Source organism: Saccopteryx leptura, chromosome 10, assembly GCF_036850995.1.
Source record: "Saccopteryx leptura isolate mSacLep1 chromosome 10, mSacLep1_pri_phased_curated, whole genome shotgun sequence".
In the NCBI taxonomy this organism is placed as follows: Eukaryota; Metazoa; Chordata; class Mammalia; order Chiroptera; family Emballonuridae; genus Saccopteryx; species Saccopteryx leptura.
In genome coordinates this window covers 23415329-23442991 of record NC_089512.1, presented here as the reverse complement: position 1 = coordinate 23442991, position 27663 = coordinate 23415329, and the positions used below count along the sequence as shown (strand labels likewise).

At 43.8% G+C, this 27663-nt stretch overlaps 1 protein-coding gene and 1 pseudogene across 5 annotated transcripts in view; both read right to left on the bottom strand.

Annotated features, from left to right (window-relative positions):
* NEK10 (NIMA related kinase 10) overlaps positions 1 to 27663 on the bottom strand; it is a 205801-nt gene that overhangs the window by 153456 nt on the left and 24682 nt on the right. For all 5 annotated transcript variants that reach the window (XM_066350788.1, XM_066350783.1, XM_066350785.1 and 2 more), the window contains exons 2-6: positions 25217 to 25330; positions 24884 to 24944; positions 16490 to 16620; positions 14523 to 14621; positions 2245 to 2329 (exon numbers count right to left, since the gene is read on the bottom strand). In XM_066350788.1, coding sequence (XP_066206885.1) covers positions 2245 to 2329; positions 14523 to 14621; positions 16490 to 16620; positions 24884 to 24944; positions 25217 to 25293 — 453 coding nt within the window. In that variant the 5' untranslated portion in view covers positions 25294 to 25330. The remainder of the gene's footprint in view (positions 1 to 2244; positions 2330 to 14522; positions 14622 to 16489; positions 16621 to 24883; positions 24945 to 25216; positions 25331 to 27663) is intronic.
* On the bottom strand, positions 25346 to 25489 carry LOC136382627 (U2 spliceosomal RNA; annotated as a pseudogene).

Genomic DNA, 27663 nt, shown 5'->3' with positions numbered 1-27663 from the left:
AATTGCCATGCATTTTCTGAACAAACAGAACATCTCGACAGCAAAAATTTTCCTAATTTCTGTAAGTCAAAAAACTAGCTCTCCACCTTCCTCCGCGAATATTTCGTTCTTATCCTATATGCAGTTTTCTCCTGCAAACTGAGACATGCTGGCGAGTAGGAGAGGGTGCTGTTAATAATTAAGGAGAAACAGCAGCGAGCACACACAGGGACTGGCCCAGGCGAAGTGGAACATATGGTCCACCCCCATTATGTGGAAACCATACCAAATTGCTAACGGCAGCTTAGAAACACACGGAGCACGCAGTTCTGTATGGCTAGTCATGAGAGAAACAAACAACTCCTAGAAAACGGTGAGCGACCAGGACAGAAAGCCATGCGAGTATGCCCTGGGCCCCATATTCAAATGACTACAGTTAGCTAAACTATAACAGCACAAGCTAAACTGTAACAGTACAGAGCCAGCCTACATACACAGTACAGGAGGAGGAAGGGGATGTTCTTCTAAAGGGAACAACAGGTGGAGCCACCATGACTCTCAGAAGACACCGATCGGAGCAGCTCTGGGGCTGGCTAGCAGCAAAACACTTTGTTTTTCAAGTACCAAGTTTGGGAAAGATGGTTGCTAAGGTAATGAAAAATAAACACATTTGACCCAAATGATAATTCATCAACAGAATCAAACCCAAAATAGAAGACTTTCTCAGTGAACTGAGCCTCCTAGTAACTTACCAGGACAGGGCAAAAAAGGAGATATTTCTAAGGGATAAAAGCAATAACCTGTGAAAATTATCAAAGCATGTATGAATAATAAGAATGCTCTTTAAGCCCTGGCCGGTTGGCTCAGCGGTAGAGCGTCGGCCTGGCGTGCAGGGGGACCCGGGTTCGATTCCCGGCCAGGGCACATAGGAGAAGCGCCCATTTGCTTCTCCACCCTCCCACTCCTTCCTCTCTGTCTCTCTCTTCCCCTCCCGCAGCCAAGGCTCCATTGGAGCAAAGATGGCCCGGGCACAGGGGATGGCTCCTTGGCCTCTGCCCCAGGCGCTAGAGTGGCTCTGGTCGCAACATGGCGACGCCCTGGAGGGGCAGAGCATCGCCCCCTGGTGGGAAGAGCGTAGCCCCTTTGGGTGTGCCGGGTGGATCCCAGTCAGGCGCATACGGGAGTCTGTCTGACTGTCTCTCCCCGTTTCCAGCTTCAGAAAAATACAAAAAAAAAAAGAAAAAGAATGCTCTTAATGCTCTTTAGATATTTAACATTGGCGAGCATAAGAGTAATGATTAATGGGCAATCCTGAGGCTTTGGGGCAGCGATTCTCAAACTGCGGTCCCCTGACTAGCAGCATCAGCATTACCTGGGACCTTGCCAGAAATGCAAATTATCAGGCCCTTCAGAAACTGTGAGGGGTACCCCTCCCCCACAACCTTTAAGTCCTCCGGGTGTTTTTGATGCACAGAAAGTTTAAGGGCTCCTCTTTATGGAAGTAGCTATCTAGCAGCTGGCACTAGAAAGACTAGGTTTTGAAGTCCAGGGCAAAGTGCTAGGTAAGCTTTTCTTTACAGCCTCATTGCTAAAACACTAAGTTCCTGCTACTCCAAATATAGGCCATGGACCAGGAGTATTGATGCTTGTTAGAATTGCGGAATCCCGGTCTCAGTGTACCCTACTGAGACAGAATCTGCGTTACCAGGGCCACCTGGGCGATTCCCCTGAACATTAAAGTCTGAGAGGCACTGAACAGTCTCCTGACCAGTGAGACACGTGGGGGCCCTCCCTCACCTCTAACTCAGGGGAAATGTACGGACTCTGGAGCAGCTGCTACAGCTGCTGGCCCTGCCTTTCCTACTGGCTGCTGCTGGAGCTGCCTGAGGAGCCCCCCACTGGCCAGTGCTGACGTGGACCTGGTGAGATGCTCAGCCTTGAACATGCTGGAAGCTGTGGCCATCTGTCTGAACTGCCTATGGTTTACAATGCCACATAAGAATGAAAACATAGAGTAACACGTGATTCGTTTAAACCCCGTAGGTGATGTAGTAGAAAAGTACAGGGTTTTTTTGTCCCCATGAAATCACTTCTTTCCTATCTTTTTAAATAGTGGATGAGATACTTTCCAATGTTGGAAGCTACTGAGTTGTGAAAGAGGAAAAAAAAAAAGTTAATGTGCTCTGCTTCAAAGAAAAAAACCACCAGTTTTTTTATTTCTTCTTCATCACAAATAAAACAATAGCCTTATTTTTTCCAACCAACCTGGTAACATGGATCCCTCATTAGTAGCCTCAGACAGATTAACACCCTCAGGAAATGAATCGATGGGGCTCGGTTAACCCACTCTCTGAAAGAGAAGACAAGAGAGGGCACGTTTGACTCTGAGGGAGAATAAGAAACACACAAAGAAATAGCGTTAGTTTATCTCAGACTTAATCGGCAGTGGGAACTCTTATTTGGGGCTTAAACACTTGGCCCATTTTAATGCAAAACACATAAAAACCATCATTATCACTCTGAAGTTGAAGCCCCCAAAATTATGCGGTTTACAGTGCCCTCACTGACTCCGGGCAGCTCCTGACCGAGAGAAACAACTAGAAGTTTCCAAAATTAGGTTCAACTTAATAAGAACTAATATGCCCTAATAACTAAAAAGTAATACACATACATTAAAACATAAATGTCTTTTATTCTTAACCACAGTTATCAATGGGGTGCGTGCGCCCGCGGACACGAAGCAACTTCTCGGGCCTTGGAGTCGGATTGGACTGCAGCGCCTCTGTCCTCTTCCACCAGCTTCTTATCTCACAGAAACCCCGCGTCAGTGGGATGCGCCATCACCGACAGGAAGCGTTACAGCTCAGCGTGGAAATCGGAAACCGCCGTGCGCAGCGTGCATTGTGTCTGGTGGATGTCGGGTATCGCTATTTTCCTTGAAAAGCTAACTTATCCCACGACACCCACCTGGGTGTTCTCGGTGGGCAGTTTGGGTGCCTGAGCCTTAGGTATTTCCCGTGACAGCTTTTTGTGACGATTTAACACTTGAACCTCCCAGAGAATTAGAAAGATGCTCTGTGAGGTGACATGGGCCAGTCACATGCAAGTGTTCTAACCCAAGTGTGTGTCATGATGCAGATGTCCCCACACAGCACAGACTGGACTCCTGAGGCAGGAGGAAGGAAGTCGTGCGCTGGTGAGCGCTGGGACTGCCGTGGGGTGCACCGCCCAAGTCCGTGCCAGGTGGTCCTGCCATGTGACACTCGTCTCCCACTGCCTTCCGAGCTGGTCCAACAGTGGCACTTGATGTAAACCTTAACAGAAACCTAGAAAAAAAAAGTGCCTGCTATTCCACACCTAGCCAAGAAAAACTGCAGATGATGACGGAAGCTATTCCAGGTTAGAATCCACGAAAGTCTCCCTCCCTCTCCGCTCTCCACAGCTGGGCTGGTTGTGCATCCCGCAAGGTCACTTTAAAGATCTGCCCCTCTGTCCCGTGAAGCACTGACCTGGGTGGGAATCTGAAGCCAACCCTCATCTGGCTTGTCCCATGTTCATCCTCAGTGGTAGAATTCAGCTTTGTCTTCTACACAATTCTGAGAAATTCAACTCTGCACCCAAACGTGCACATCTCAAATCTGAGTGTAGAGTGCCACCCATCTCAAAGGCAAGCTAGACATCTGTGGTTGCTGCCACCAGAGGTATCATCCCCTACCCTATCCCACTAACACTCCACCCCAAGCCACTCACTATTCCTTCCCTCTACGAAAGACTTAGCTCACGGGAAAGGGGTTGGTAAACACGCTTTTTCCATAGCCTTCCTTTCCCCGGGACGTCTGACTGTTCCCTACAGAGTACAGCCCCCAGCAGAGGCCTGGCCCAGTGGGGAAAGTTTCGCCAAGATGTCCCAAGAGCATTGCTGGCTGAGCGTCGTTCTTATCTACACTCACTAAAGGCTCCTGGCTAGAGTTGCCCACAGCTGCGGTCAACACTACAACCCTTCTCCAGCCCGGGCACATGACAGGGGCATCTTTCCTATGAAAACAAACCTCAGTTTCTTCTGAAAATAAGAGCAAGACTCAACCCACACCAGGGCTACCAGGCAGGCAGAACTATCCGAGGCCACACCGGGAAGCAGTACGCACTGCACTTCATCCTGACTTCGCCACATTGGGAAGAAGGATGCAAATTGGAAATATTCTTTGAATCTAACACACTCACCTATGGGAACACCTGTAAGGATGTAGTTATTCAGAGGCTCCTATTGTAGCAAGGATACCTTAAATCAGGGGTCCCCAAACTTTTTACACAGGGGGCCAGTTCACTGTCCCTCAGACCGCTGGAGGGCCGGACTATAAAAAAAACTATGAACAAATCCCTATGCACACTGTACATATCTTATTTTAAAGTAAAAAAACAAAATGGGAACAAATACAATATTGAAAATAAAAAACAAGTAAATTTAAATCAAGAAACTGACCAGTATTTCAATGGGAACTATGGGCCTGCTTTTGGCTAATGAGATGGTCAATGTGCTCCTTTCATTGACCACCAATGAAAGAGGTGCCCCTTCCAGAAGTGCAGTGGGGGCCGGATAAATGGCCTCAGGGGGCCGCATGTGGCCCACGGGCCGGGCCGTAGTTTGGGGACCCCTGCCTTAAATCTTTATCACGAGGGAGGTGGTGCATTGCTGCTTTCCCTTTCTGGGGATGGGGTTAGCTAGAGACAGTGTGCAGCCTGAATATAGTGCAAAGACCCTGCACCCCAGAACCTAACCAAAACAATGAGCAAGTTGCAATCGCTGCTGGCAACCTAATAACGTTTAATACTGATTGCTTTTCATTATTTAAAGGAAAAGCCATGGGATGTATTAAGAGGTGATTCATGGCACAAATATGTGTACACTTGGTAGTTTTCCTAACTATACGCAATCTTCATGAGATTGGGAAGCTCATGGTCTTTCCAATGTTTTTTTCATATCAAAATAAATATGAAAAAGTTTTTTTGTTTGCTTCCCCTCTAAAACAAAGAAAAGAAAAGAATTCCACAATAGGGTTTTTTTTAAAACTACTATTAAAGGAGTATAAATAAATGAAGAGTTCAGAAAAGTCACAGAGTTGGAAGTTCTATTCCAAGCAAATGGTATTTTTTGTTTTGCAGTTTTGGGACCGAAGCCCAAAGCTATTAATATTTCTACGTGCCACTGGCCTCCGTTGTTGTAATGTAAATAGAATTCCTGGTGTCTGAATCCTCTGGCTTTTCCTCTCTGAGCTATGACCTCTGAAGGGGCAGTTGTTCCTCCCTTGGCTCCCAGCCCCTTGACCCTCCACAGCAACGTGGCACGTCGCAGGGAGCACTGGAGTTCAAGGGGAATGGCGTGTTCTGTAAGGCGATCTGTGTCTCTTGTTTGCCAAGTGTTGGGGAACTAGGAACACAACTTGGAGCGACCGGAGTATTGCAGAGACTAAGAGAGTGACAGATTGGAAAGCCCCGGCGCCTTCCGTTCACCGCAGCAGCAGCTGTGGCCTGGAGGAGCTGCGTGACCCGCCCACGTCTGCGCATGGGGCCAGCTGGTGCCCCACGCCCAAGCCCGGCCCGCCATCCCTGCCCTCCACCTGGCTCCTACGCCGGAGGATGACTGAAGAGAAAGTGCCTCTTACTATGGGAGCAGAAGTGTTCGGCACAGTGGCGGGGGGTCCTCTGAAACAGCCCGGAAAAACCTGTCTGTCTGCAAAGATAGTGTTTCCCTGGAGGGTTATGTCCCAATATAGCCGCCGCACAGCCGCGGGTCAGAGAAGGCAAATATTTATCCCCTCTTGTGACTGAACTTTTGCCACGGCTTTCACAGGACTATTAATACATGGCAGCATGATCAGCTCCCGTGGCCTTTGTCTAGAACCAGCTGCCCTGTCACCTTCAGCATCAAGTGCCACACTCTGCTATCAGTATAGAAAAAGGAGGAGAGTGGGACCACAGAGACACAGTATGTGAGACGAGCAAGGGCAGTCGGGGTTTAGCTTCTCCGACAGTGGAAGGAACCGGTGTGTGATGGAAAAGATTGGTCACGCAGCTGGGGGGTCCCATATTGAATGGCGCTGCAAGCACCAAGGTAAAGGAGAGCGCCGGGTGGTCTGCGGTTCGCTGAATCCAGGCTCGGATGCCCATGCCGGAGGATACAGCCTAGCCAGCCGTTTGAGACACCTCCTCTCCGTCTCCCCCTCGGAAGCAGCAGCAACTTCACGGCAGGCTGTTCCTTAGATTTCCCTTCTTTTGTTGCAGAACTGTTTGCATTAACACAAAAAACAACAAAACTGCCCCTTTTAACTCAAAATTTTAAAGTGAAGAAATTCAAGCCTGTTTCAAAATAAGTATTACCTCCAGTTCATAAGACAGGAGCCATATTTTTGGATAGTTACAAAAGTAAAATTAACGTTAAAATAGAAATTAATTAGAAAAGAATATTCAAGGAATCTTTACTGACTTGTCCCACTATCCTTAATGGGTCTTTGTTCTTCCTCGGTGTCCACCTCTAAACCTAGCCCGGAATAGGCACCCAGTCAGAAATCCAGCCAATGAATTATGCTGGTCCCTAAACTCAGAGAGGTACTGAGCAGAATGGACTGTCTTCCAGGTGTTTCTTCCAGATAGCTGATAGAGGTAGAATGCTATCAAATATTCACTCATCATTTACTAGGAACAAGGCACCATTCCACAACCAGGGATACAGCACAAGACAAAAGCATGGACTTGTGTTCATGGAGTTTCTTCTAAAAAGAGAAGGCCAACAATACACTCACCAAGATAAAAATGTGTATCAGGTGACCAGCAAAGAACAACAGAGGTTGTTGGGAGTGCAGGGGACGTTATCCTAAGACAGCCAGAAAAGGGTTCTCTGATAAGATTGGCACCTGAGCAAATTGAGGGGCTAGTCTAGGTCGAAATAGCAGAAGAGTTAAGTCTATAGTACCCGAGCAGGAGCGTGGTAGTTTGTTCCAAGAATGGCAAGGATGCCCAGAGGGACTGGATCAGAGTGAGAAACGACAGAGATACAGGAGGTGAAGACAGAGAAATAGCAGGAGCCAGATCCGCAGGGCTTTGTAGAACACGGATAGGGACTTTGGACTTTTTATTCTGAAAAGTCACTGAAGTCTTAGAGGTTTGCCAGATTCAAAAGTAATCCTTGCAAATTCTCTAGAGATCCTTGATCCTTCTCTAGAGTTTGCAAGGATTCCTTTGGATATGGCGTTGAAAACAGCATAGAGAGCCAAGGATCAAAGCAGGGAGCCCCATTCACTGACTGCAATGGACCAAGCAAGAGATGATGGCAGCTGGGACTTGGTTAATAGATGAGGAAGACTAAAGCTGAGGGGAGTGAAAATACAGAGAAAAATCAAGTCCTGTTGAGCATGTTAACTTGCAGATGCCCAAAGAAGCAGCCCACCAATCAATATGTGAAACAAAAGATAAATTGTCAGCAAGAGAGGTTGACTTATAAGGCACAGTCTCCAGGAGCAAAGCTGATAGAGTAAATCAGGATGGGTGGGCTTTCGTTAGTGGGACTGTTTGGGGATTGCTGGATTTTAGTCATGGGAGTGTGGTTTCCGGAATGTATCTGTCGGTTACTGCCTGGCTCCCAGAACCTCCTGTAATGATGGGAAACTGTCATTTATTGATTTGGCCAGCTTAAAACCGCCCTGGCCAGTTGGCTCAGTGGTAGAGCGTCGGCCTGGCATGCAGGAGTCCCGGGTTCGATTCTCAGCCAGGGCACACAGCAGAAGCACCCATCTGCTTCTCCACCCCCCCCCCTCCTTCCTCTCTGTCTCTCTCTTCCCCTCCCGCAGCCAAGGCTCCATTGGAGCAAAGATGGCCCGGGTGCTGAGGATGGCTCTGTGGCCTCTGCCTCAGGCGCTAGAATGGCTCTGGATGCAACAGAGCGACGCCACAGATGGGCAGAGCATCGTCCCCTGGTGGGCATGCCGGGTGGATCCCGGTCAGGCGCATGCGGGAGTCTGTCTGACTGCCTCCCTGTTTCCAGCTTCGGAAAAATGCAAAAAAAAAAACCCAAAAAACAAACAAACAAACAAACAAACAAAAAACTGGTTCTGGTGGTTACATGTGGTCAAAGAACAAGCAGTCCTTTCCTGGAAAGGTGGGAACATTGTCATTTCATGCCTGTTCCACATCCAAGTGAATGGAATTTGCAAGAAGCAGTAGTAAATAGAAAGGAAGGGAGAACAGAATTACTGAAGTGATCATTTTTCTGTGGTGCAAAACCAAAACAAATTTTAAAAATACTTCGATCAATAAAAAGAATCAGGTAATCAGCGAGGCAACAGGGAAAAGAATACCATTCAAGATTTGCATCAGAACCTTGGCCTCGTCCCTAACCTCTCAGCTACCATATCTTTCAAAGGAGACTGGACTGGAATTTTGTTTCGGGATCTATTCCACCTCTCTAATTGGATGTCATTTTTTGTGTATATAGACGGAAAGGGGTGTGTGTGTGTGTGTGTGTGTGTGTACACATTTTAAGTTTGAGATAAACTCTAAATAACGTTGTAGAAGAAATAAAAATGTAAGAGCTAGATATTTGTTTCAAGTGATGGGAAGAAGATTCATTATTCTTGCTAGAAGATTACATGAGATTCTAGGTTCCTGAAGCTTATTTTCTCCCCTTCTGTACATAAGGTTGAGAAACTTAGACCAAAACAAACAAACAAACAAACAAAACCAACAAGACAAAGGACAAGGTTATAAAGGATATTCAGCCAATGATTCAATTCTTTTAAAAGTTCTGCTCTGGATAAAAGTAGAATACAATTTTTTTTCTTATTTATTTTGTGACAGAGACAGAGAGAATCAAAGAGAAGGACAGATAGGGACAGACAAGAAGGGAGAAAGATGAAAAGCATAAATTCTTTGTTGTGGCACATTAGTTGTTCATTGATTGCTTTCTCATATGTGCCTTGACCAGGGGCTACAGCAGAGCAAGTGACCCCTTGCTCAAGCCAGCGACCTTGGGCTCAAGCTGATGAGTCTTGCTCAAAATAGATGAGCCCGCGTTCAAGCTGGCATCCTTAGGGTCTCGAACCTGGGTCTTCTGCATCCCAGTCCGATGCTCTATCCACTGCTCCACCGCCTGGTCAGGCAGCAGAATACAATTCTGTATGTGTATAATAATCTCTCATGAAAGTGAAGAGGAAAAAACAGAATTAAAAAAAGATTAGAAGGAAATATAGCAAGAGTTGATGTAGCTATTTCTAAGAGTGGTATAAAGGGTAAATTTTCATTTTTTATAATTTTCTGTATTTTTCAAATGTTTTTATGGTGATTAAAACAATTTAATGCAAAGCAATTCAAATATGTGAAGACTCTTAGGCTCCACGCTCTCCAATAAAACCAATGTCAATGGTTTAAGTTGGAGATAAAAGACCCAAGCCCTGTACTTCTGAAGCCTAGTGTATAGTGGGCAGGAACACAGGCCCAGGGCCACAGGACGGAGGGAAGGGCAGGTCCAGCTGAGGAGCCAGAGCACCCAGAAAGGGAAAGATGTGGGACGGTATTCGTCCAGTGAGACTGAGCATGAGCAAAGGCTCAGAAGTGAGAGACAATAACTTTCCAAAAACAATGAGTGCTTCACTTCGACCTTAGTAAGCCCAAAGGATATAATGAAAAGGATCAAGAGATGAGTCCAAGACAGAACAGGATCTCAAAACTCCACCAACCAGCTAAGAAACTGGAGTTTTTCCCTGGTCATTAGAAGGTTTTGAAGTACCTAAAGACCCAATCCTGAAACTTTGGGGGACCATAATGAACCTTTATCTCTATTCAATTTGTGGGGCTGACTTGGCGACCTATCTAGAGAGGTTTGAACTATCTGAGAGATTTTACCAAGGTGACCAGGCTATTCTTCTCTTGGGCAAGGAGAAAGCCTTCAAAGTCCCCTGTTGGCCTTTCTACTAGCTGATGAGGTAAAATCACAGCAAAAGCGTCTCTCCATCAACTTCGTATATTTTAAGACCTTAATCAAGACATTGAAGAGATTGTGGCTACATCCTAACTGCTAGTCCTCTCCTCTCACCTCCCCATGAGAGGGGCTGGAGAGCTGATGCTGAGGGTCAGATAAAGTTCGAAAGAAGAGTTACCTGCATCGGACATATGCCCTAGAGTGGACAGGGACCGCAACGGTCCACATGGCATTTCTAACACAACTGTGATGTTTTGGACAGATGTTTTCCCCTACGTCTAGCAGTTCTAGAAGTTGGAAGTGTAACCTTCCCATCTAGACTTCCTACAAACTCATTTCCAAAATATTTCAACTTTGCAGTAGATATTTCAGGAACTGCGATATAAAAGAATAAGGACACCAACTTGTTTTTATCAGAAGAGCGACTGCATTTTTGGACAGGAAATATCATGCTAAATGGATCAGTTTGTTGTCCTTTAACTGAAATTAGAGAACTTGGGACGTATGTACCTCTACAAAGTTACAGGTGGGGGGAGAGGGATATCCTGGCAATTCTAGGAAAACTGTAGCAGGAGAAGGCCACTTAAATGAACCTACTTTAAAATAACCCCAAATTTCACATCAAACAGCAGGGGCAAGAAGTACCCTGCTGTTTTAAATATTAATATAAGATAATATTTTTAAATATGATTTTTTAAAAATAAATTCTAAAACTAAGCTATATTTTGTCTTACATTTAACAAAATTTAAGTTATAATTGTAACTGTAATCTAACAGCTAGAAAAAAGTAAGAACAGATTATGCTGACGTCTTGTGGCAAAAGCGTATAATGTGATCCAGTATCCTTGAATTCATTTTTGACTTTTGCAGCATAAAGAGGTTCATTTTTACAAATATGTTAGAAAGATTCATCATCCTTTTCTAATGGCACCTTCTGATCTTTCTCATTTAAAATAGGAGGTTGTTGTGTTTTGTTTTTTTTTTTTTGAAGTCCCATCTTGTCCTCTTTCTTGCTAATACTCTTCTTCAGTTCAAAGTTACTTTCAGAAGCCTCATAAAATTCTACATCGTTAGCCGGACTCACTAGTTGATTTCACAAGTAAGTTATGTTATATTTGCATGTATTATAGAATCTTCCCACTGTCTGGCAATCAGCTAGGAATGGACCAACAGAGAGGGAGTTCAGAGGGACAGATTCACGGAAGAGATATCTGAGTAGAGGTCAGTTTTATAAGTGGTCAGTTAACTGGGAAATATGTCAATTTTGTGACAATTTTTACTTCTTCACAGAACCTCACCGCAACCTCATCTTGTATGCTTCGCACTCTTTGTACTTTCTTTATCATTTCCTCCAGGCAAGATTTAAAAAGAGGTGGATTTCTTTTCTAACAGCAGACTCAACTATAGACAAATGATATTAGAACAGAAATAAAAGTTGGAAGAGCAAAATTTGCTCCCACGCTCTGCCGCACATCAAGATTCATTACCATGCGTAACCAGGAGTAACCTTAGATTCAGAGGTAATACTTTCGCTTGCCCTTTGAGCCTACCATGAGGTGTTCACAGCGTTACCTTATCTGACTCTGGATTAACAAGTCCTGTTACGTTTCAGAGGCTGACTGATAATCTCATTTCTGAGAACAAGGGAGTATCACAGGTCAATCTTAGGAAAAGAGTCCAGAAAGGGGGTGTCCAAAAGTGTAGGTTAGGGGGAGATGGCAGCTGGGGAGAGTGCAATGGAAAACATCAGTGGGTGTAAATTGAGAGAGGAGTTGGAAGGGTTCATGCCCTTCCTCAGTGATGAGATTAAGTTCCCAATCAGTCATCATGTCAGGGTAAACTGAATGGCATAATATCCTGAATATCCCAATTTTGTCTGCAACTACAAGTGACCTAAGTCCACACTCCCCAATCTCATCCAGCCTTTGGTGGTCTTCATATAAATAGTTTATATTTACCACATGTTCCCTTATATTGGGGGTAGCAAATAACTGTTTGGCTGACCAGAGTAGACTCTGAGTCCCTAGAAAGAGAGGTACACGTATCTTATTCATCTTTGTATTTTCACCCACTTCTCCTGCTCCATCATTGGCTCTGTCTCTCTTCTTTGCACATAATAGATGCTCAACAATTTGTCTTATTGACTTGAATTCAAGCCTTCCAGTCAACATTAACTTTGACATTCACAAAGAAAGGGCATAGGAAGCCATACCAGAAAAGGCTCTGAGATGTAATTCTTCTATAAGTCCAAAGTTAGAGAGAAAAGAAGAAAAAGGTAGACTGGCCAAATTAGGAAGGTTATATGGTGTGAGAAACAATAGAAGACCTTACGTCATCTTTTACCCAACTCTGCTTTTAGAATAGAACTGAACATACCAATCTGTCAGCAGCCAATAGATGATATAAAAGGATGTTCTTGATATTTAACATTCCTAAATTCCTTCTCATACTATGATAGCAAAGAGATCTACAATCATCTCTCCTGGTTTGAAGATTTCCAGGGACTGCTCATATTGCAAGCCAGAAACACTATCCAATATAAGATGTCTCATTAATCACTAAGAACTTGGAAAGGTCCTGACAAGAGATCTCTTGACTTCAGAATTGTTAAGATCTCTTTCAACTGTGGGATGCCAATGCTTGCTCAATTATTTTCCATAACAATATCTGCATCTAGTGCCTTCCATGTAGGGACACAGTGAGGACTCTACGTCTTTAATAACAGGAAATATTGACAAATAGCCTACTAAAAATCCCTTCAAAAATCCATGGTGGTTGTCTTCAAAAAAAATTAAAGAACTTCATTTTCTAATACCATTTCAAGCATAATTATCCTGCTACTAATCCTTGTTCTACTCCGATCGAGCTCAAGAAGAAACAATCCAGGATATCTTCAGGTCCTTTGCAATGTTCATTAATCTTTCAACAATCTTTGCATATACTGTCAAGAACTGAGCACTGACCCAATTACATAACCTTGGTAAAGATTCTAGGTTGCTTGTCATCTGAGTCAGACAACAATCCTCTGCTGCCGGTTGGCTCAGTGGTAGAGCGTCGGCCTGGCGTGCAGGAGTCCCAGGTTCGATTCCCGGCCAGGGCACACAAGAGAAGTGCCCATCTGCTTCTCCACCCCTCCCCCTCTCCTTCCTCTCTGTCTCTCTCTTCCCCTCCCACAGCCAAGGCTCCATTGGAGCAAAGTTGGCCTGGGTGCCGAGGATGGCCCCATGGCCTCTGCCTCAGGCACTAGAATGGCTCTGGTTGCAACAGAGTGATGCCCCAGATGGGCAGAGCATCGCCCCCTGGTGGGCGTGCCGGGTAGATCCTGGTAGGGTGCATGCGGGAGTCTGACTGCCTCCCCGTTTCCAACTTCAGAAAAATACAAACAAACAAACAAAAAAAAAAAACCAATCCTCTGCTTAAATCAAGTTCAAAGGCATGACAGATGCAATCTCAATCCTTGATTGCTTTATACTAAACCAACACCTTTATCAGTCACTGTCCAGTAAATACGCAATACTAAATAACCCCATCCAAAAGATCCAATCATTAGCACCACTGAGGCATGTATTTAGTGGCTGATTCATCAATAAAGGACCCATCACGGTGATGTTCTCCTTAAAGGCAGCTAGTGCACTGGACCAAGTCAGAGTTTTATTTCAAACAAGGTATTAAATTATTAATCTCTCTCCTATTTTCCTGAATAAGAGTGATTTTTTTTTTCTCATCTCAATAGGACATAATTAGGATATCTCAATCAAGTGTCAAAAGGGTGGGGAGTCAAAATTTTCATAGGCATCTTTTCAGCCAGTGCTGGTGGGGAGAGGGCCTCGGCCTCATAGGAGGAGTAGGAGACTGGGTCCTACCATGTCTGACTGCGGGGAGCCTTCATATCTGGCAGCAGCAGAGCCCGGGCTCACTTCCAGCAGACCAGAATGGTTAGAAAATTCAATCCTGACTGCAATCCTGCACCAGTCAATGGCTCACCACCAAAACCTCCTGACACTTGCTAGAGAGAATCTAGAGAACTTGCTGACTGTTCCTTCTCTCCAGTCTCACATCACACCGGTGTGAAGACAGGGGCGAGCAAAGGAAAGAACGTTTGATTTGGTCCTGGGATGAAAGGTCATCATCGGGCAGTGAGTGGATGTCACACACTCACGCTTTCACCAAGGTCCAGGCTGGGGCAGCTCATGTAATCAGTCCTTGTGTAGACTACAAAAGTGTATAGTGAGGATCTTGCCACGTGTTACCCAACGCCTCTCTCATAAGGACCCAGACAATAACCTCATCCTGAGTATTCAGACTCAGAATAAGGAAAACAGGGTAACTTTGGTGTTTCTCATTTTACCTTATTTATCATAAAATTCAGCTAACTTCAGCATCTAACCAGAATGATTTTAATGAGATCATCTGCAATGCCTATTGATTCATCTTTTTCTAAATAACCTTTGCTCTATTTTATCCTTTAAGTACCTTATAGTCAGTCTTGTAAACTGCTTCAAACCATATGCTGGAGATATATAAATTACACCATGCTTTGGTACATGTCTGTTTGTCTTTCCTGGGACAATCTTACCTGCATATGAGTCTATTTTTCACCAAGGCTATAAAGATCTCCTGAAATAGTTTATGCTGGGGGTGTTTGCTGAAGTTCCTCTCATTCTTATAGTTGATACTGAAGTGAAACAAACAGAAAAGTATTTCAGCAAAAATGATTTAGTCTGCCTCAAAGTTACCAACAAAAAATCACCTATATTTATTCATGCAAATGTTACAGAATTCTTGGATTTTAATATTTTGCCAAAGAAAATTATCACTTGTTAAAATAAGAAATAGAAATTCAGTTATAGGTTAATATTAAGGATTACAGTCAAATGTATATATTTCATTTTACTGCAGTAAGTAAATTATGCCCTCCAAACACTTAACAGCTCAAATTGGTCAAAAGAAAAGGGGTATGTGGAGAGAAAGGATGATTGGGCCACATTATCTAGACAGCTGTGCAGAGAATTCACTCCCTTCATTTTTCCAACCACCACGACCTCAGTGGCTGCAATAGCTATTACCCCAGGGGTGGTCAAACGTATTTCCTTGTAAATAGTAGGGATTTACTAAACACAGTCTACATTCCTTCAATTGTGAGTGTTTTTATTGTTGCTGATTGTGTATGTGTGTGTATATGTGTGTATATGTTTGTGTGTGTGTGTGTGTGTGTGTGTGTGTGTGTGTAACAAAGTTTTGAGATCGTTCAGCTCTGGCTTTTTCTGTATTATAGACACCAAAGAGGTTAAAAATACCCCAAAACATTCTATTTTAAAACTGGGAGAGGAAAAGCAATAATGCACAGAAGGGTCACATTGCTATAGAATTTTCGATACAACACTTTTGTGCATATTAAAGTAGACCAATTTTAAGATCTTGGCCAAATAAGCTGTCCAGACAGAAACATGCCACCTCAAAGGCAAGGTCTAGACCCGAGCAGCGTTTGTGCAGGTGTCAGGAGGCAGTGTGTCCCTCCCCGGGCCTGTGAGGGTTATAATGGTTTCTTAGTACATGGACACTGGCACACTGAATATGTAACTATTTTTAAAGAATTTCGTGTTCCTGCCGACCTATGCTGGCACAGTGGATACAGCGTTGACCTGAAGTGCTGAGGTTGACTGAAGCCCTGGGCTTGCTGGTCAAGGCCCATGTGGGAGTGGATACTTTCTGCTCCTCCCCCCTTCTTTCTCACTCTCTGTCTCTCTCTCCTCTCTCTAAAATGAATAAAGTCTTAAAAAAAAGAATTGAGTATTCCTCACTAAAACTATATTTTAAAAAATATGAACACATAATATCATGTGACTTTTGTGAACTCTTACATTTACTGTCACAAAATGACAGGGAAACAAAATCTAGGCCAAATAAATAATCATTCTAGAACAGGCACTTTGATATTTCATGCCATTCACTATTTGCTTGGCAATTAGAGCCAAATGACCTTAGCGCTCTATAAAACCAACAGAACCAGCTCCGGGAGAGGGCGTGGCCTTGAGCATGCGCAGCTCCTGGGAGGTCCGCATGGCCACGGGAGAGAGAAACAGGGGCTGACACTTTCCATGCTGAAGGTGAGGTGCAATCCCTTCATCTGGAAACCTCGGTTGCTTTGACAACCACAGTCTTTAGCCACCACATTTGTTCACAGCAACGGGTTCTTTTGTTTCCCTCACTGATGGCAAGGCACGAACAGACCAAAAGCTGGAGGCAAGGTGTCGAATCAGCCTGGCCAGGTCAGCAACCGGGACCCTCTTCCTCATGGAGCAAATGCCAAATGTATGTCAGCGACGTGTCCTGAAGCTCCCAGTCAGCTTCACTGGCAGCCATTAGGCCTGTGATTGATACACTATTTCTGGGAAAGGTTTAAGCCCTAACTAAAATGATTAAGAATTCCCATGGTAAATTTTGAAATGGTTTTTACATTTTAGCTTCCATGATAGACTTAAATAAAGCTTTGGGCTAATTAGAATAGATTGCTAAAGGCAAGGGAGATATTGGATTTCTTACCTAAAATTTTCAAGTTCAACGGCTTCTGTGGACTCGTGCCACTGCCCTTGAGCTCTGTGTCCACCCGCCTTGATGGCGGGCCCAGGCTTCGTTATGCTATTTTGGGAAGTATCGAAGTTAATGGCTGGAAGCTACAGAAATAGAAGCACAGAGTACTGAGGATAACAATTCAGCACAGGATAAAGAAAGTAACAAAATCGGGGAGGGGAGGCCGGGTGAAAGGACCCAGTCTGTTTTCAAACCAATAGTTAACATGATAGCCATGTCAAATGTAGGGGTTTTCCAAAACTTGAACATGTTTGACTTAAACATTTACTCTCTCTACTAAAACTGCTTCATTTCTCTTCATAGCTTGTAACGCCACCTGACATATATTAGTTATTTGTGTATTTTCAGTCTCCCTTGATTACAGTGCCAGTTGGAAATGTGCAGGAGCTGGCCTGTCTCTGTTCAATGCTGTACCCCAGCACCTCGAACTGTGCTGTGTATACAAGTCTGGGCAAGGCCAAGGCATTAGGATATTTTGAAGTTTCTTGGGTGATTCAATTGTACAACCAGAATAGAGTGTCGAGATCCAGCTAGAATGCTCTAGTATGGAGAACAGGCCCAAACTAACTATAATCATTTGTTCATCCCATTCATTCATTTATTCTTCAACATTTACCGGTCACACACACTATTTTCCAGGTGTTAGGGACATAAAGGTAAAGAAGAGTCTATCAATTTTAATTAGTCTGAATGTTATGAAAATAGATTATAGAATTCACCAAAGGAAAAGTAAAATGTGCGTAAATCAACGACAACTTGAGCATGCCCCCATTTACAATAGGAACTAGTAATTATCTACACAGTGAATAAGTTATCAGCATTCAAATAGTTTCATTTATGCCCTGGCCGGTTGGCTCAGTGGTAGAGCGTCGGCCTGGCGTGTAGAGGTCCCGGGTTCGATTCTCGGCCAGGGCACACAGGAGAAGCGCCCATCTGCTTCTCCACCCTCCCCCTCTCCTTCCTCTCTGTCTCTCTCTTCCCCTCCCACAGCCAAGGTTCCATTGGAGCAAAAATGGCCCGGGCGCTGGGGATGGCTCTTTGGCCTCTGCCCCAGGCGCTAGAGTGGCTCTGGTCGCTACAGAGCAACGCCCCGGAGGGGCAGAGCATCGCCCCCTGGTGGGCAGAGTGTCGCCCCCTGGTGGGCATGCCGGGTGGATCCCGGTCGGGCGCATGCGGAGTCTCTCTGACTGTCTCTCCCCGTTTCCAGCTTCAGAAAAATACAAAAAAAAAAAAAAAATAGTTTCATTTACCAATATTTACCTATAATTGGGACAACCTTGAGAACTGTTTCTTGTACCCTAGTAAAGCTTAACATAGTGCAAACAGCCTATTCTTTCCAAAGTACAAATAAGGGATGTTCTATAATTAGCTAAATTATTACCTATGAGGTAAGTAGAGCATAATAAAACAGAAGGATGCAATTCTTTAGTAAATTTTTCATTCGACATAATTATCAAATAAAACTACAATATGTTCTACCTGTCTTACTCCATCAAAGTATCTGATCGATATCTGCATAAAGACATCGTTTCCTTATCCAAAAAGAATGTCTGACTTCCCATCAGAAAGTCAGCTTTTAGAACAATGCATTATAATAAGAATATTGTTGGCTCTGGCCAGTTGGCTCAGTGGTAGAGCGTCGGCCTGGTATGCGGAAGTCCCGGGTTCGATTCCCGGCCAGGGCACACAGGAGAAGCACCCATCTGCTTTTCCACCCCTCCCCCTCTCCTTCCTCTCTGTCTCTCTCTTCCCCTCCCACAGCCGAGGCTCCATTGGAGCAAAAGATGGCCCAGGCGCTGGGGATGGCTCCTTGGCTTCTGCCCCAGGCGCTAGAGTGGCTCTGGTCGTGACATAGCGACGCCCCGGATGGGCAGAGCATCGCCCCCTGGTGGGCGTGCCAGGTGGATCCCGGTCGGGCGCATGCGGGAGTCTGTCTGACTGCCTCCCCGTTTCCAGCTTCAGAAAAATACAAAAACATAAAAATAATAAAATAAAATAAAATAAGAATATTGTTAAAAAGCTATAAAAAAAAAACACAAAACCCCAGATCCTTCCTCATCTTAAACTAGCCACAGTTGAATTCTCTCAAAATATTACTAACAAATCTTTCATCCTATAAAATAGGATGTTGTCTTGTGGTGGTTGTGGATTGGTCTGTTATGGTAAATACCATTTCATAGATAAGAAAACTGAAAAATAGAAGGGCTACTGACTTGCCTAAGGGTCACACAACTAGCAAGCGACAGAGCTGAGGTTCAAATCCAGACAATCTCCCTCCCTCTCCAACATTCTCAGTGGTCCGGCATCCATGTATGCATCTCCAGGGATGAGGACCACACTCTTTAGAAAGCCCATGTGCTCTTTAGAGTTCTCCTCTCACCCAGGTTTCCTTCTATCTGGGATGAAAATCCGTCTCTAGTTCGGCATCATCACCCTTCACAATATTTGAAAGGACACAATTGTTACTTTAAACATGTCCGGTGACTGGTTCTGGAGGGCCGCCCCAGACCCCATGCTGTGAGGATAAACAACCCTGTGGAGAGGCCTTCCGCCAACAAAGAGCACCATTGGGGGCCTTGTGGAGGGAGCCCCCTTGGAAGTGGGCTCTCCAGCCCCAGTTGATGTTGACAAGACCACAGCCTAGCTGATGCGTGACAACAACCCCATCAGAAACCCTAGCCAGGAACATCTGAGCTAGCTGCTTTGAACTCCTGACCCACAGAATGGGTGAGGGATAATAACTGACCGTTTCTGCTTTAAACTTTGGAGTTTTGGAATGATCTGCAATGCAGTATTTGATGACAAATCCAACATAGAATAAAATAAGAACCCACAAAGCCATACAATATAACTAAATAAATGAATAAACAAAAAATTTTCAAAACCATGCACCAAGTTCTGCCTACCTTAAACTGGTCACCCATCCCGGAAACCATCGCAGTGTTTGGCCACTTCAGACCCGGGTGTGTGCTGCAGGCTGTAACTCCGGGTCACCTTTCAAGGCTCCAGTCACACAGCCACCCTGTGAGCACCTGCCCAGGCCTTCTTGGCTGAGTTGTTCACTCCCCCCCTGGTGGCGTTTCTGTGCTGATCTCTCTTATAGCACTATCACTGTTTAGAGCAGTGGTGGTCAACCTGGTCCCTACCGCCCACTAGGGGGCGTTCCAGCTTCCATGGTGGGCGGTAGCGGAGCAACCAACCCAAGTATAAATAAAAAGATAGATTTAACTACAGTAAGTTGTTTTATAAAGATTTATTCTGCCAAACTTAGCGAAAATTCAACATAAAGTACTTGGTAAGTAATTATGATTATATGCTTTAACTTGCTGTAACTCTGCTTTATAAATTTTATAAAGTAAAGTTACTTCCCTACTTTATAAATCTCCATTACTGTGGAACTGGTGAGCGGTTAGAAAATTTTACTACTAACAGAGATACAAAAGTGGGCGGTAGGTATAAAAAGGTTGACTACCCCTGGTTTAGAGCAATGTCTAGTTTACACATCAGCCTTTCCACCTTGAATTTGACCCCCCTGAGGGCAGCATCCATCTGCCTATCTTTGTGTTCTCAGCACAGAGCCTGGCACATAATAGGTGTTCAAATGTGAAGCTGTTGAATGAATGCTTTGTCCCAGGTCTCTGATACACTGATTGCTGTGGCAAGTTAGTGATCTCCAGGCAAGTTCCGTTAGCATGTTTGTTGCAGACACATCATCAGCCAGATAACGTGTAAGAGACTGGGTTAAAGTAAGCAGGATGGCCTCTGCTCTCAAGGAGTTCGCAGACCCATGAGGGTGGGGGAGGGGTTAGACTAGCATAAGAACATGCTGCAAAATTAGTCAACAAGAGTTTGTTGTGGCGCAAAGGATGCTAGGAGTAATCCAGAGTATTCTAGGCAGATGGTGATACAGGCTGGAAGGCAGAGAAACATTATGCATGCTTTGGAAACCTGAGCAGCTGACATAGTGTGAGTGGAAAGGAAAGAGACCAAAGAATGAAGCAAAGGACCTGCTTAAAATTTTGATCATGTCACTTCTTCTTGGAAAGTTCAAGTCGCCTGTTGCTCAGGGGATCAAGTACAACATTTGTAGATGGGCCTTCAGACATGACACAGTTTCCTCTGGCTTTATTTATTTATTTATTTATTTATTTATTTATTTATTTTGTATTTTTCTGAAGCTGGAAACGGGGAGAGACAGTCAGACAGACTCCCGCATGCGCCCGACCCGGATCCACCCGGCATGCCCACCAGGGGGCGATGCTCTGCCCCTCCGGGGCGTTGCTCTGTTGCGACCAGAGCCACTCTAGCGCCTGGGGCAGAGGCCAAGGAGCCATCCCCAGCGTCCGGGCCATCTTTGCTCCAATGGAGCTTTGGCTGTGGGAGGGGAAGAGAGAGACAGAGAGGAAGGAGGGGGGGGTGGAGAAGCAAATGGGCACCTCCCCTATGTGCCCTGGCCAGGAATCGAACCCGGGTCCCCCGCACGCCAGGCCGACGCTCCACCACTGAGCCAACCGGCCAGGGCCACAATTTCCTCTGGCTTTATTTATCACTGCTTCCAGTAGAATGTTTGATCACTATTTTTGCTTTAATGCTTGTTATTTTTTTCCCCTTAGATATCTCATTTATTCACTTCACCTAGAATGTCTTTCCCATCAATTCTCCTGATGGAAAACCAGCCCATTCTTCAAGAACCATCTCCTTTCCTGCGACTCAGGCAGAAAGTGGCTTCCTCGCCCTTCTCAAAATCTATGTACCCCTGTCGGTACCGTTCATCCAGCATTCATGCCTTGCCTTCCGGCACCGGAACCGTCTCTCCTAAGCCTGGCCTGTCAGACCACAAGAACTCGACCTTAGACTTTTTCTTTTCACAGAATCTACCAAAACCTCTTCTATTTCAAAAGTATTTAATGGACCTGTAATGCATTAATTGTTTTTTCTTTTATTTTTATATTGCAAACCAATTTCTCAGCTCCCTATGGCTTAAAACGTAAGGGGGGAAAAATCAAAGTTCCAGCTTTAGGCAGATTACTTCCAGATTTGTACAAACCTCTGGTTGGAAATTTGTCATTTCCCCCTTGTTGCAACAACCCTAGAGCAATTCTTTTCCTTGCGTTATCTGGTTTCCCTGGGATACCATTAGTCTGACCCGGTTTAGGATGAAGGCGGGGCCTACACCTGCCCCAGGGTGTGTCAGTCCCACTCTGTCACACGCTGAGACTGTCCCACGGAACAGCGGGCTCTGAGGTGGTGACGAGCAAACAGTCATGACAAACAGTGACAGCAGAACACAGGAACAGAGGAGACAGTGGGGGAGGGGCTGGGTTCATTAGAGAGTCCCAGGAAGGACATTCAGTTCTTGTAACTCTCCGCCCAAACCCACAAAGCAGAGCTCCTCTATGACGGGTTCATTGGCCATCCCGGCCCATTTACAAAGAACAGGCCAGGGCTTGTTAGAACAGAAATTCAGGTGAATGGGCCTTAATCCCAGGTTCCTCCTTCAAACTGACTGCTAAGTCTCAGAGCCGGTGTGTGACCCGCTGACATTTTCTGATGGGGATTCTGCCTCACCCTGACTCTCCTTTGCTCCCGACCCTTGTTTTTCTTTCTTCTTTGGCCCTGGTTTTAACTGATGATAACTTATCATATTTCGTGTATCTTTATAAGCCTCCTTCCACTCTTCCTGGAACAAGCAAGATATAAATAAATTCTTGATTTATTCTCTCCAGGATCTTCCCTCTCCTATAAATGTCCCCACGCTATCTTATGCAAAGGAGACTAAGGTGTTCAGAATAAGATTTGTTACTTTAGATTTAAAAGTGCATGAAAGTGTTATAAACAGAATGAGGAATGGGTTTGGGAACCCCAGGACCTTCACATAGTTGAGCAGAGTTACTTTTACTTTTTTCTTGGAAACATCTACTTTCCGAATAATTCACACATTACAAATACACATTTTTGTATGTGTGAAATATTTCACAAAAAGATTTGCCATAGTACCTTTCCAGATAACAGACTACAAATTCTAAAACTGGTTAAGGAGGAGGGAAACAATAAGCTCACTTTAATTAAGCAGCCAGCTGTTGAAAGGGGACACAACAGATCTAGTGAGCGTGAGCTTCAAAGTTGCAAAATTACAGCCACAAATCACCCTGGTGGTTCTTTTACCTTGGCTAAAAGGTTACTACACATACTCATGTGGTAGCGGGATTCTTAAGAAACTATTCAATTTGACCGAAACTGACCAAAAACTCATGGAATAGAGCAGGGGTCGGGAACCTTTTTGGCTGAGAGAGCCATGAACGCCACATATTTTAAAATGTAATTCCGTGAGAGCCATACAACAACCCGTGTACGTTATGCATTATCCAATAAAAATTTGGTGTTGTCCCGGAGGACAGCTGTGATTGGCTCCAGCCACCCGCAACCATGAACATGAGCGGTAGGAAATGAATGGATTGTAATACATGAGAATGTTTTATATTTTTAACGGTATTATTTTTTTGATTAAAGATTTGTCTGCGAGCCAGATACAGTCATTAAAAGAACCACATCTGGCTCGCGAGCCATAGGTTCTCGATCCCTGGGATAGAGGATGCAGTAAACAGAGGCCAAAGTCAGAGTTGCTGGCACTGGGGAATCTACCACCTCACCAGGAAAGTAGACAGGTAGATAAGTGTTTTCCAAACAAGGGAGAGAACAGTGTTACGAGAGTTAAAGAGGATGCTTTGAGAAGAGAGAGGTTCACTTCTAGAATGGAAGTGAACCTTTATCTAGAAAGGAAGATAAAGGAAAGCTTTTCATGGAGGTGGTGCCATTAGATTTGAGCCTTGGAAATAGGTAAGATTGTGTAGGAAAGAACTTCAGGAGAAGGGAATAGCAAATAAAAAGTAGAAGTCAGACATTATGGTAACACTTGCAGAGAGAGAGAGCGGAAACTACAACCACAACTGCGTGCTGAGTCACCCTGCATAGCTTACTAAGGAAGAACGGACTGGATTTGGGGCAACGGTTCACGAAGGCTGGTGAGCAGTGGCTGGAGGGTAATTCAGCAGTGTTGAGACAGACAAAGGGTGAGAGTCATTGCTGAACCAGATGGATAAGAAGAAAGAAGTTCCTGGGGGTGGTAGCATTAATACACAGAAGAAGGAACTGATACAAGAAAAGATATTTTAGGGTAACATTTACTCCAAATCAATGCTTATTCAACTAGTTTTTAAGCTGTACATAATTTAATTTCCCAAGGCATTTAAAAGGTATCTTAGCGATTAGAGGCACATAGTGTAGGGATGGAGTGTTTGGATTTCAGGTCTCTATCCTACCATTAGCTGTCTAGATGATCTTGGGAAAGGCATTTAAATCTCTCTGTGCCTCTGGTTCTTAATCTGTAAAAGCAGGAGCTTTGGATATTAAGCAGGGTAATGCAGGAAAAGCACCAGGCACACAATAAGGGTTCCCTAAAATAACTATCATTATTTGGTCTTTATATGCCATCAAATCATTAGAAAGTCATTCTCCACTATAAATAAATAGATAAAAATGTTGTAGTTCTCTGGCAGCTTGGTTGCTATAACAAAGGCCATCTGGACCGAGTTACCACCACACAAGCTTCTTAAACAAATAAAATGAGAATAGCATAGTACACTTTGGAGCCATGCCACCAGGGTTCAAGGTCCATCCCTGCCATTTACTAGTTAACAGTGCAAAATAATTGTCTTCTATTACTATTATTAGCATTGTTGTGTTGTTTCCCAAACCTCCATGGATGGCCTTTAAGCTCATGACTTTCCCAAGTCTTACAAAAGCAAAACCAAAAAGGAATGTTTAGAGATAAATTTCAAACAAGGGCACCATTCTTTGCTGTCTAATAAAAATATAAAAATGCTATTATAAGCATAGCCAAAACTCACTCTTCCCCCCCCCCCTTTTCAGTAAGAGACAATTTGCAGCAAGCCTCAAGGGTGGTATTGTAACAAGTGGGCAGCACGAGAGGGGATGAGGGGAGAAGGAGGGAAATGGTAAACAGTGTTTGGAAAACCCCAGTTGTCCTAAAGCTCTGAGGACTTGCACAGGCGGTCAATAGAAGACCTTAGAGCTTTGCTAATGAGGACACATGGCACTAAGCGTAGGATAGACCAGGACTCAGGCATGAGAGGAGACTGAAAAGGCTGTGGATGCCAAGTCTTGGCAGAACCTGAGCCAGGTTATGAGAGAAACAGCTGGGTGAAGAAAGACAAAACATGCGAAAGAGAAGCAGACATATCATCCATAAAGATGTTAGATGGATTTCCCTTTGGAAACATGTGATTTCGTCTTTGTGGATATGCACACATTCTTTGAAAACGCTACCTGTTGTTTGCTTGACTGAACGTTCAAAAGGCACCGAAGTCTTTTAAGATCTGAATAGTCCCTAGGAGAAAGAATAACACAATGTCAACCACCGGGAGACTCCTGATAAACTAGTTGTGTTGGCACTGCCACTCACAGGCCTGCTTTTATGAACTAACCATATGCTTACTAAACATTTCTGTTAGAATTCTATAAATGATCAAACATTTCAGTAAACACCGTAACTCAGAGTGACGGTTGTCAAGGGTCTACGCTATTTCTCAGAAAGCTATTAAATGTGGTTGCTGGCCACTGCCTGAGTTAAAAATTAGCAAAGACTCAGAATGAGGTTACCTGGTGATGGTGATTCCTTCCTGTTTTTTATCGGTTGATTTTTCTGTGGTCTTCACCTTTTTGTCTTGATCAGGCATTGTAAAACGTCAATGCCCCAGAATTAACATGGCATTCCTTTCAAAGTAAACAGGAGGGAAAAACTTTAGTTGGGTTGTGTACTCCAAAATATTCTCAATTAATACAGGCAAAACTCACTTATAACATTTACTTAAATATAGCAAAAACTAACATTTATTTCTACACTTGATCTTAGCCAAAAGGCCGAGAAGCGATAAACATTTATTTCTAACACAATCATAAAAATGTTCATATGAATACCATTTACTATTATCATTCACAGGCCTTTGGATACATTTAGAGCCTGGTTTATAATTACAGTACTCCATGAGCCTATATTTTCTAAGTCATCCTTGATTTCACATGTTCTGCCCCATTGTCCCAACAAGTATTTTTCTGCATCAGGAAAAGTGCCCTTATTTGGGGTTTCCAAAATATGTATCTCTAAGCAAATACCTAAAGCCTAACTGATGCTATTTTGCCTTCTTACTTGTCTTTCTTGACAAGTGTCCTTAACTATAAGCTGCTAGCTCAGGGGGTTATTCCTTCGTCATGGGTCCTAGAAAAAGCCCCATCCGCTTGCAAAATAAGCACTACTGTGCCCAGAGCAACACATAAAATGTCATTGGATTTTCCAGAATTCCTAAAGTGTTTGAGCTGCCACCTGAGTCCTCACATGGATCGATGACAGTCATAAGTCTCCTGCGACAGTTGGACCAGTCTTACACAGCCCCTGAACTCATCCAACTATCCTGTTAAAACAAGCCAACAATACCAAAATGGAGTCACTTACGCTAAGCCCCACATCACTAAACCAAGACTGAATTACGGTTTTAGCTCTCCCAGAAATGGAAATCTAAACCAGCATTAGTTAGGTAATCTACCTCAGTGGTCCCCAACCTTTTTTGGGCCACGGATCAGTTTAATGTCAGAAAATATTTTCACGGACCAGCCTTTAGGGTGGAACGGATAAATGCATCACGTGACCAAGACAAGTGTCAAGAGTGAGTCTTAGATGGATGTAACAGAGGGAATCTGGTCATTTTTTAAAAATAAAACATTGTTCAGACTTAAATATAAATAAAATGGAAATTTTGTAATTTATTCTTTCTCTGCAGACCAGTACCAAATGGGCCACGGACCGGTACCGGTCCGTGGCCCGGGGTTTGGGGACCACTGATCTACCTGACAAACCACTACCACCCCCTTTCAGTAAAGTAAGCTTGCACTAACAGGCCTGCTTTTTGCCTGGTATAACTTCCTCGTTCCTGCTCCCTTCTGCCTGTAGAAGTCCTCTTCTTTGTGCAGCAATTCCGAGCTCCTTTCTCTCTGCTAGATTGGATGCTGCTGCCCAATTTATAAACTACTGAAAAAGGCAATGAGGTCTTTAAAATATACTCAGTTGAATTTTGTTTTTTAACAAATGAACAGTGAGCCTCAGAATACAACCCAATAGGCACTTCAGCCTTCTGAATTAAGCTTTGTAGTCATCATTCACCTTTCCAAGAATAAGTTTCAGTACTATTTCCCACCTCCACTAAAAAAATGTGAGTTCATGCAGCCCCATGTTTATTGCAGCATTGTTCACAGTGGCCAAGACATGGAAACAACCAAAAAACCCTTCAACAGATGATTGGATAAAGAAGATGTGGTACATATACACCACGGAATGCTATTCAGCCATAAGAAATGATGACATCGGATCATTTACAATAACATGGATGGACCTTGATAACATTATATTGAGTGAAATAAGTAAATCAGAAAAAAACTAAGAACTGTATGATTCCATACATAGATGGGACACAAAAATGAGACTCAGAGACATGGACAAGAGTGTGGTGGTTACCAGGGGGAGGGGAAGTGAGGAGAAGGAAGAGGTGGGGGAGGAAAGGGGCATAAAGAAAACCAAATAGAAGGTGATAGAAGACAATTTGACTTTGGGTGATGGGTATGCAACATAATCAAATGTCAAAATGACCTGAAGATGTTTTCTCTGAATCTATATACCCTAGTTAATCAATGTCACCTCGTTAAAATTAATTGTCTAAATAAAAAGAAAGCAATAAGAAATGAATTAAGCAAGATTTCATGATACATGGTCATCATACAAAAATAAATTATATTTTTGTAGAATCTAAAAAAAAATGTGAGTTCACAAATGGACAGAGCAATGTATTTGTTTTTTTTCCCCCTTTAATAAACTTTTCATTCAATTGTCTTGGTTGCCAGAATAGAAACAAAAAGAAAGGTGAAGATGCCCATACTTTCAACTATATGGCAAATACAAAATTAAATACACTATTAGTTTAATTTGATTGGATGTAAAAATTTCCACTGGGCTTCAGTGCCATAGCTTGACTTCACAGTGTGTTTTTCAGGCATGAAAA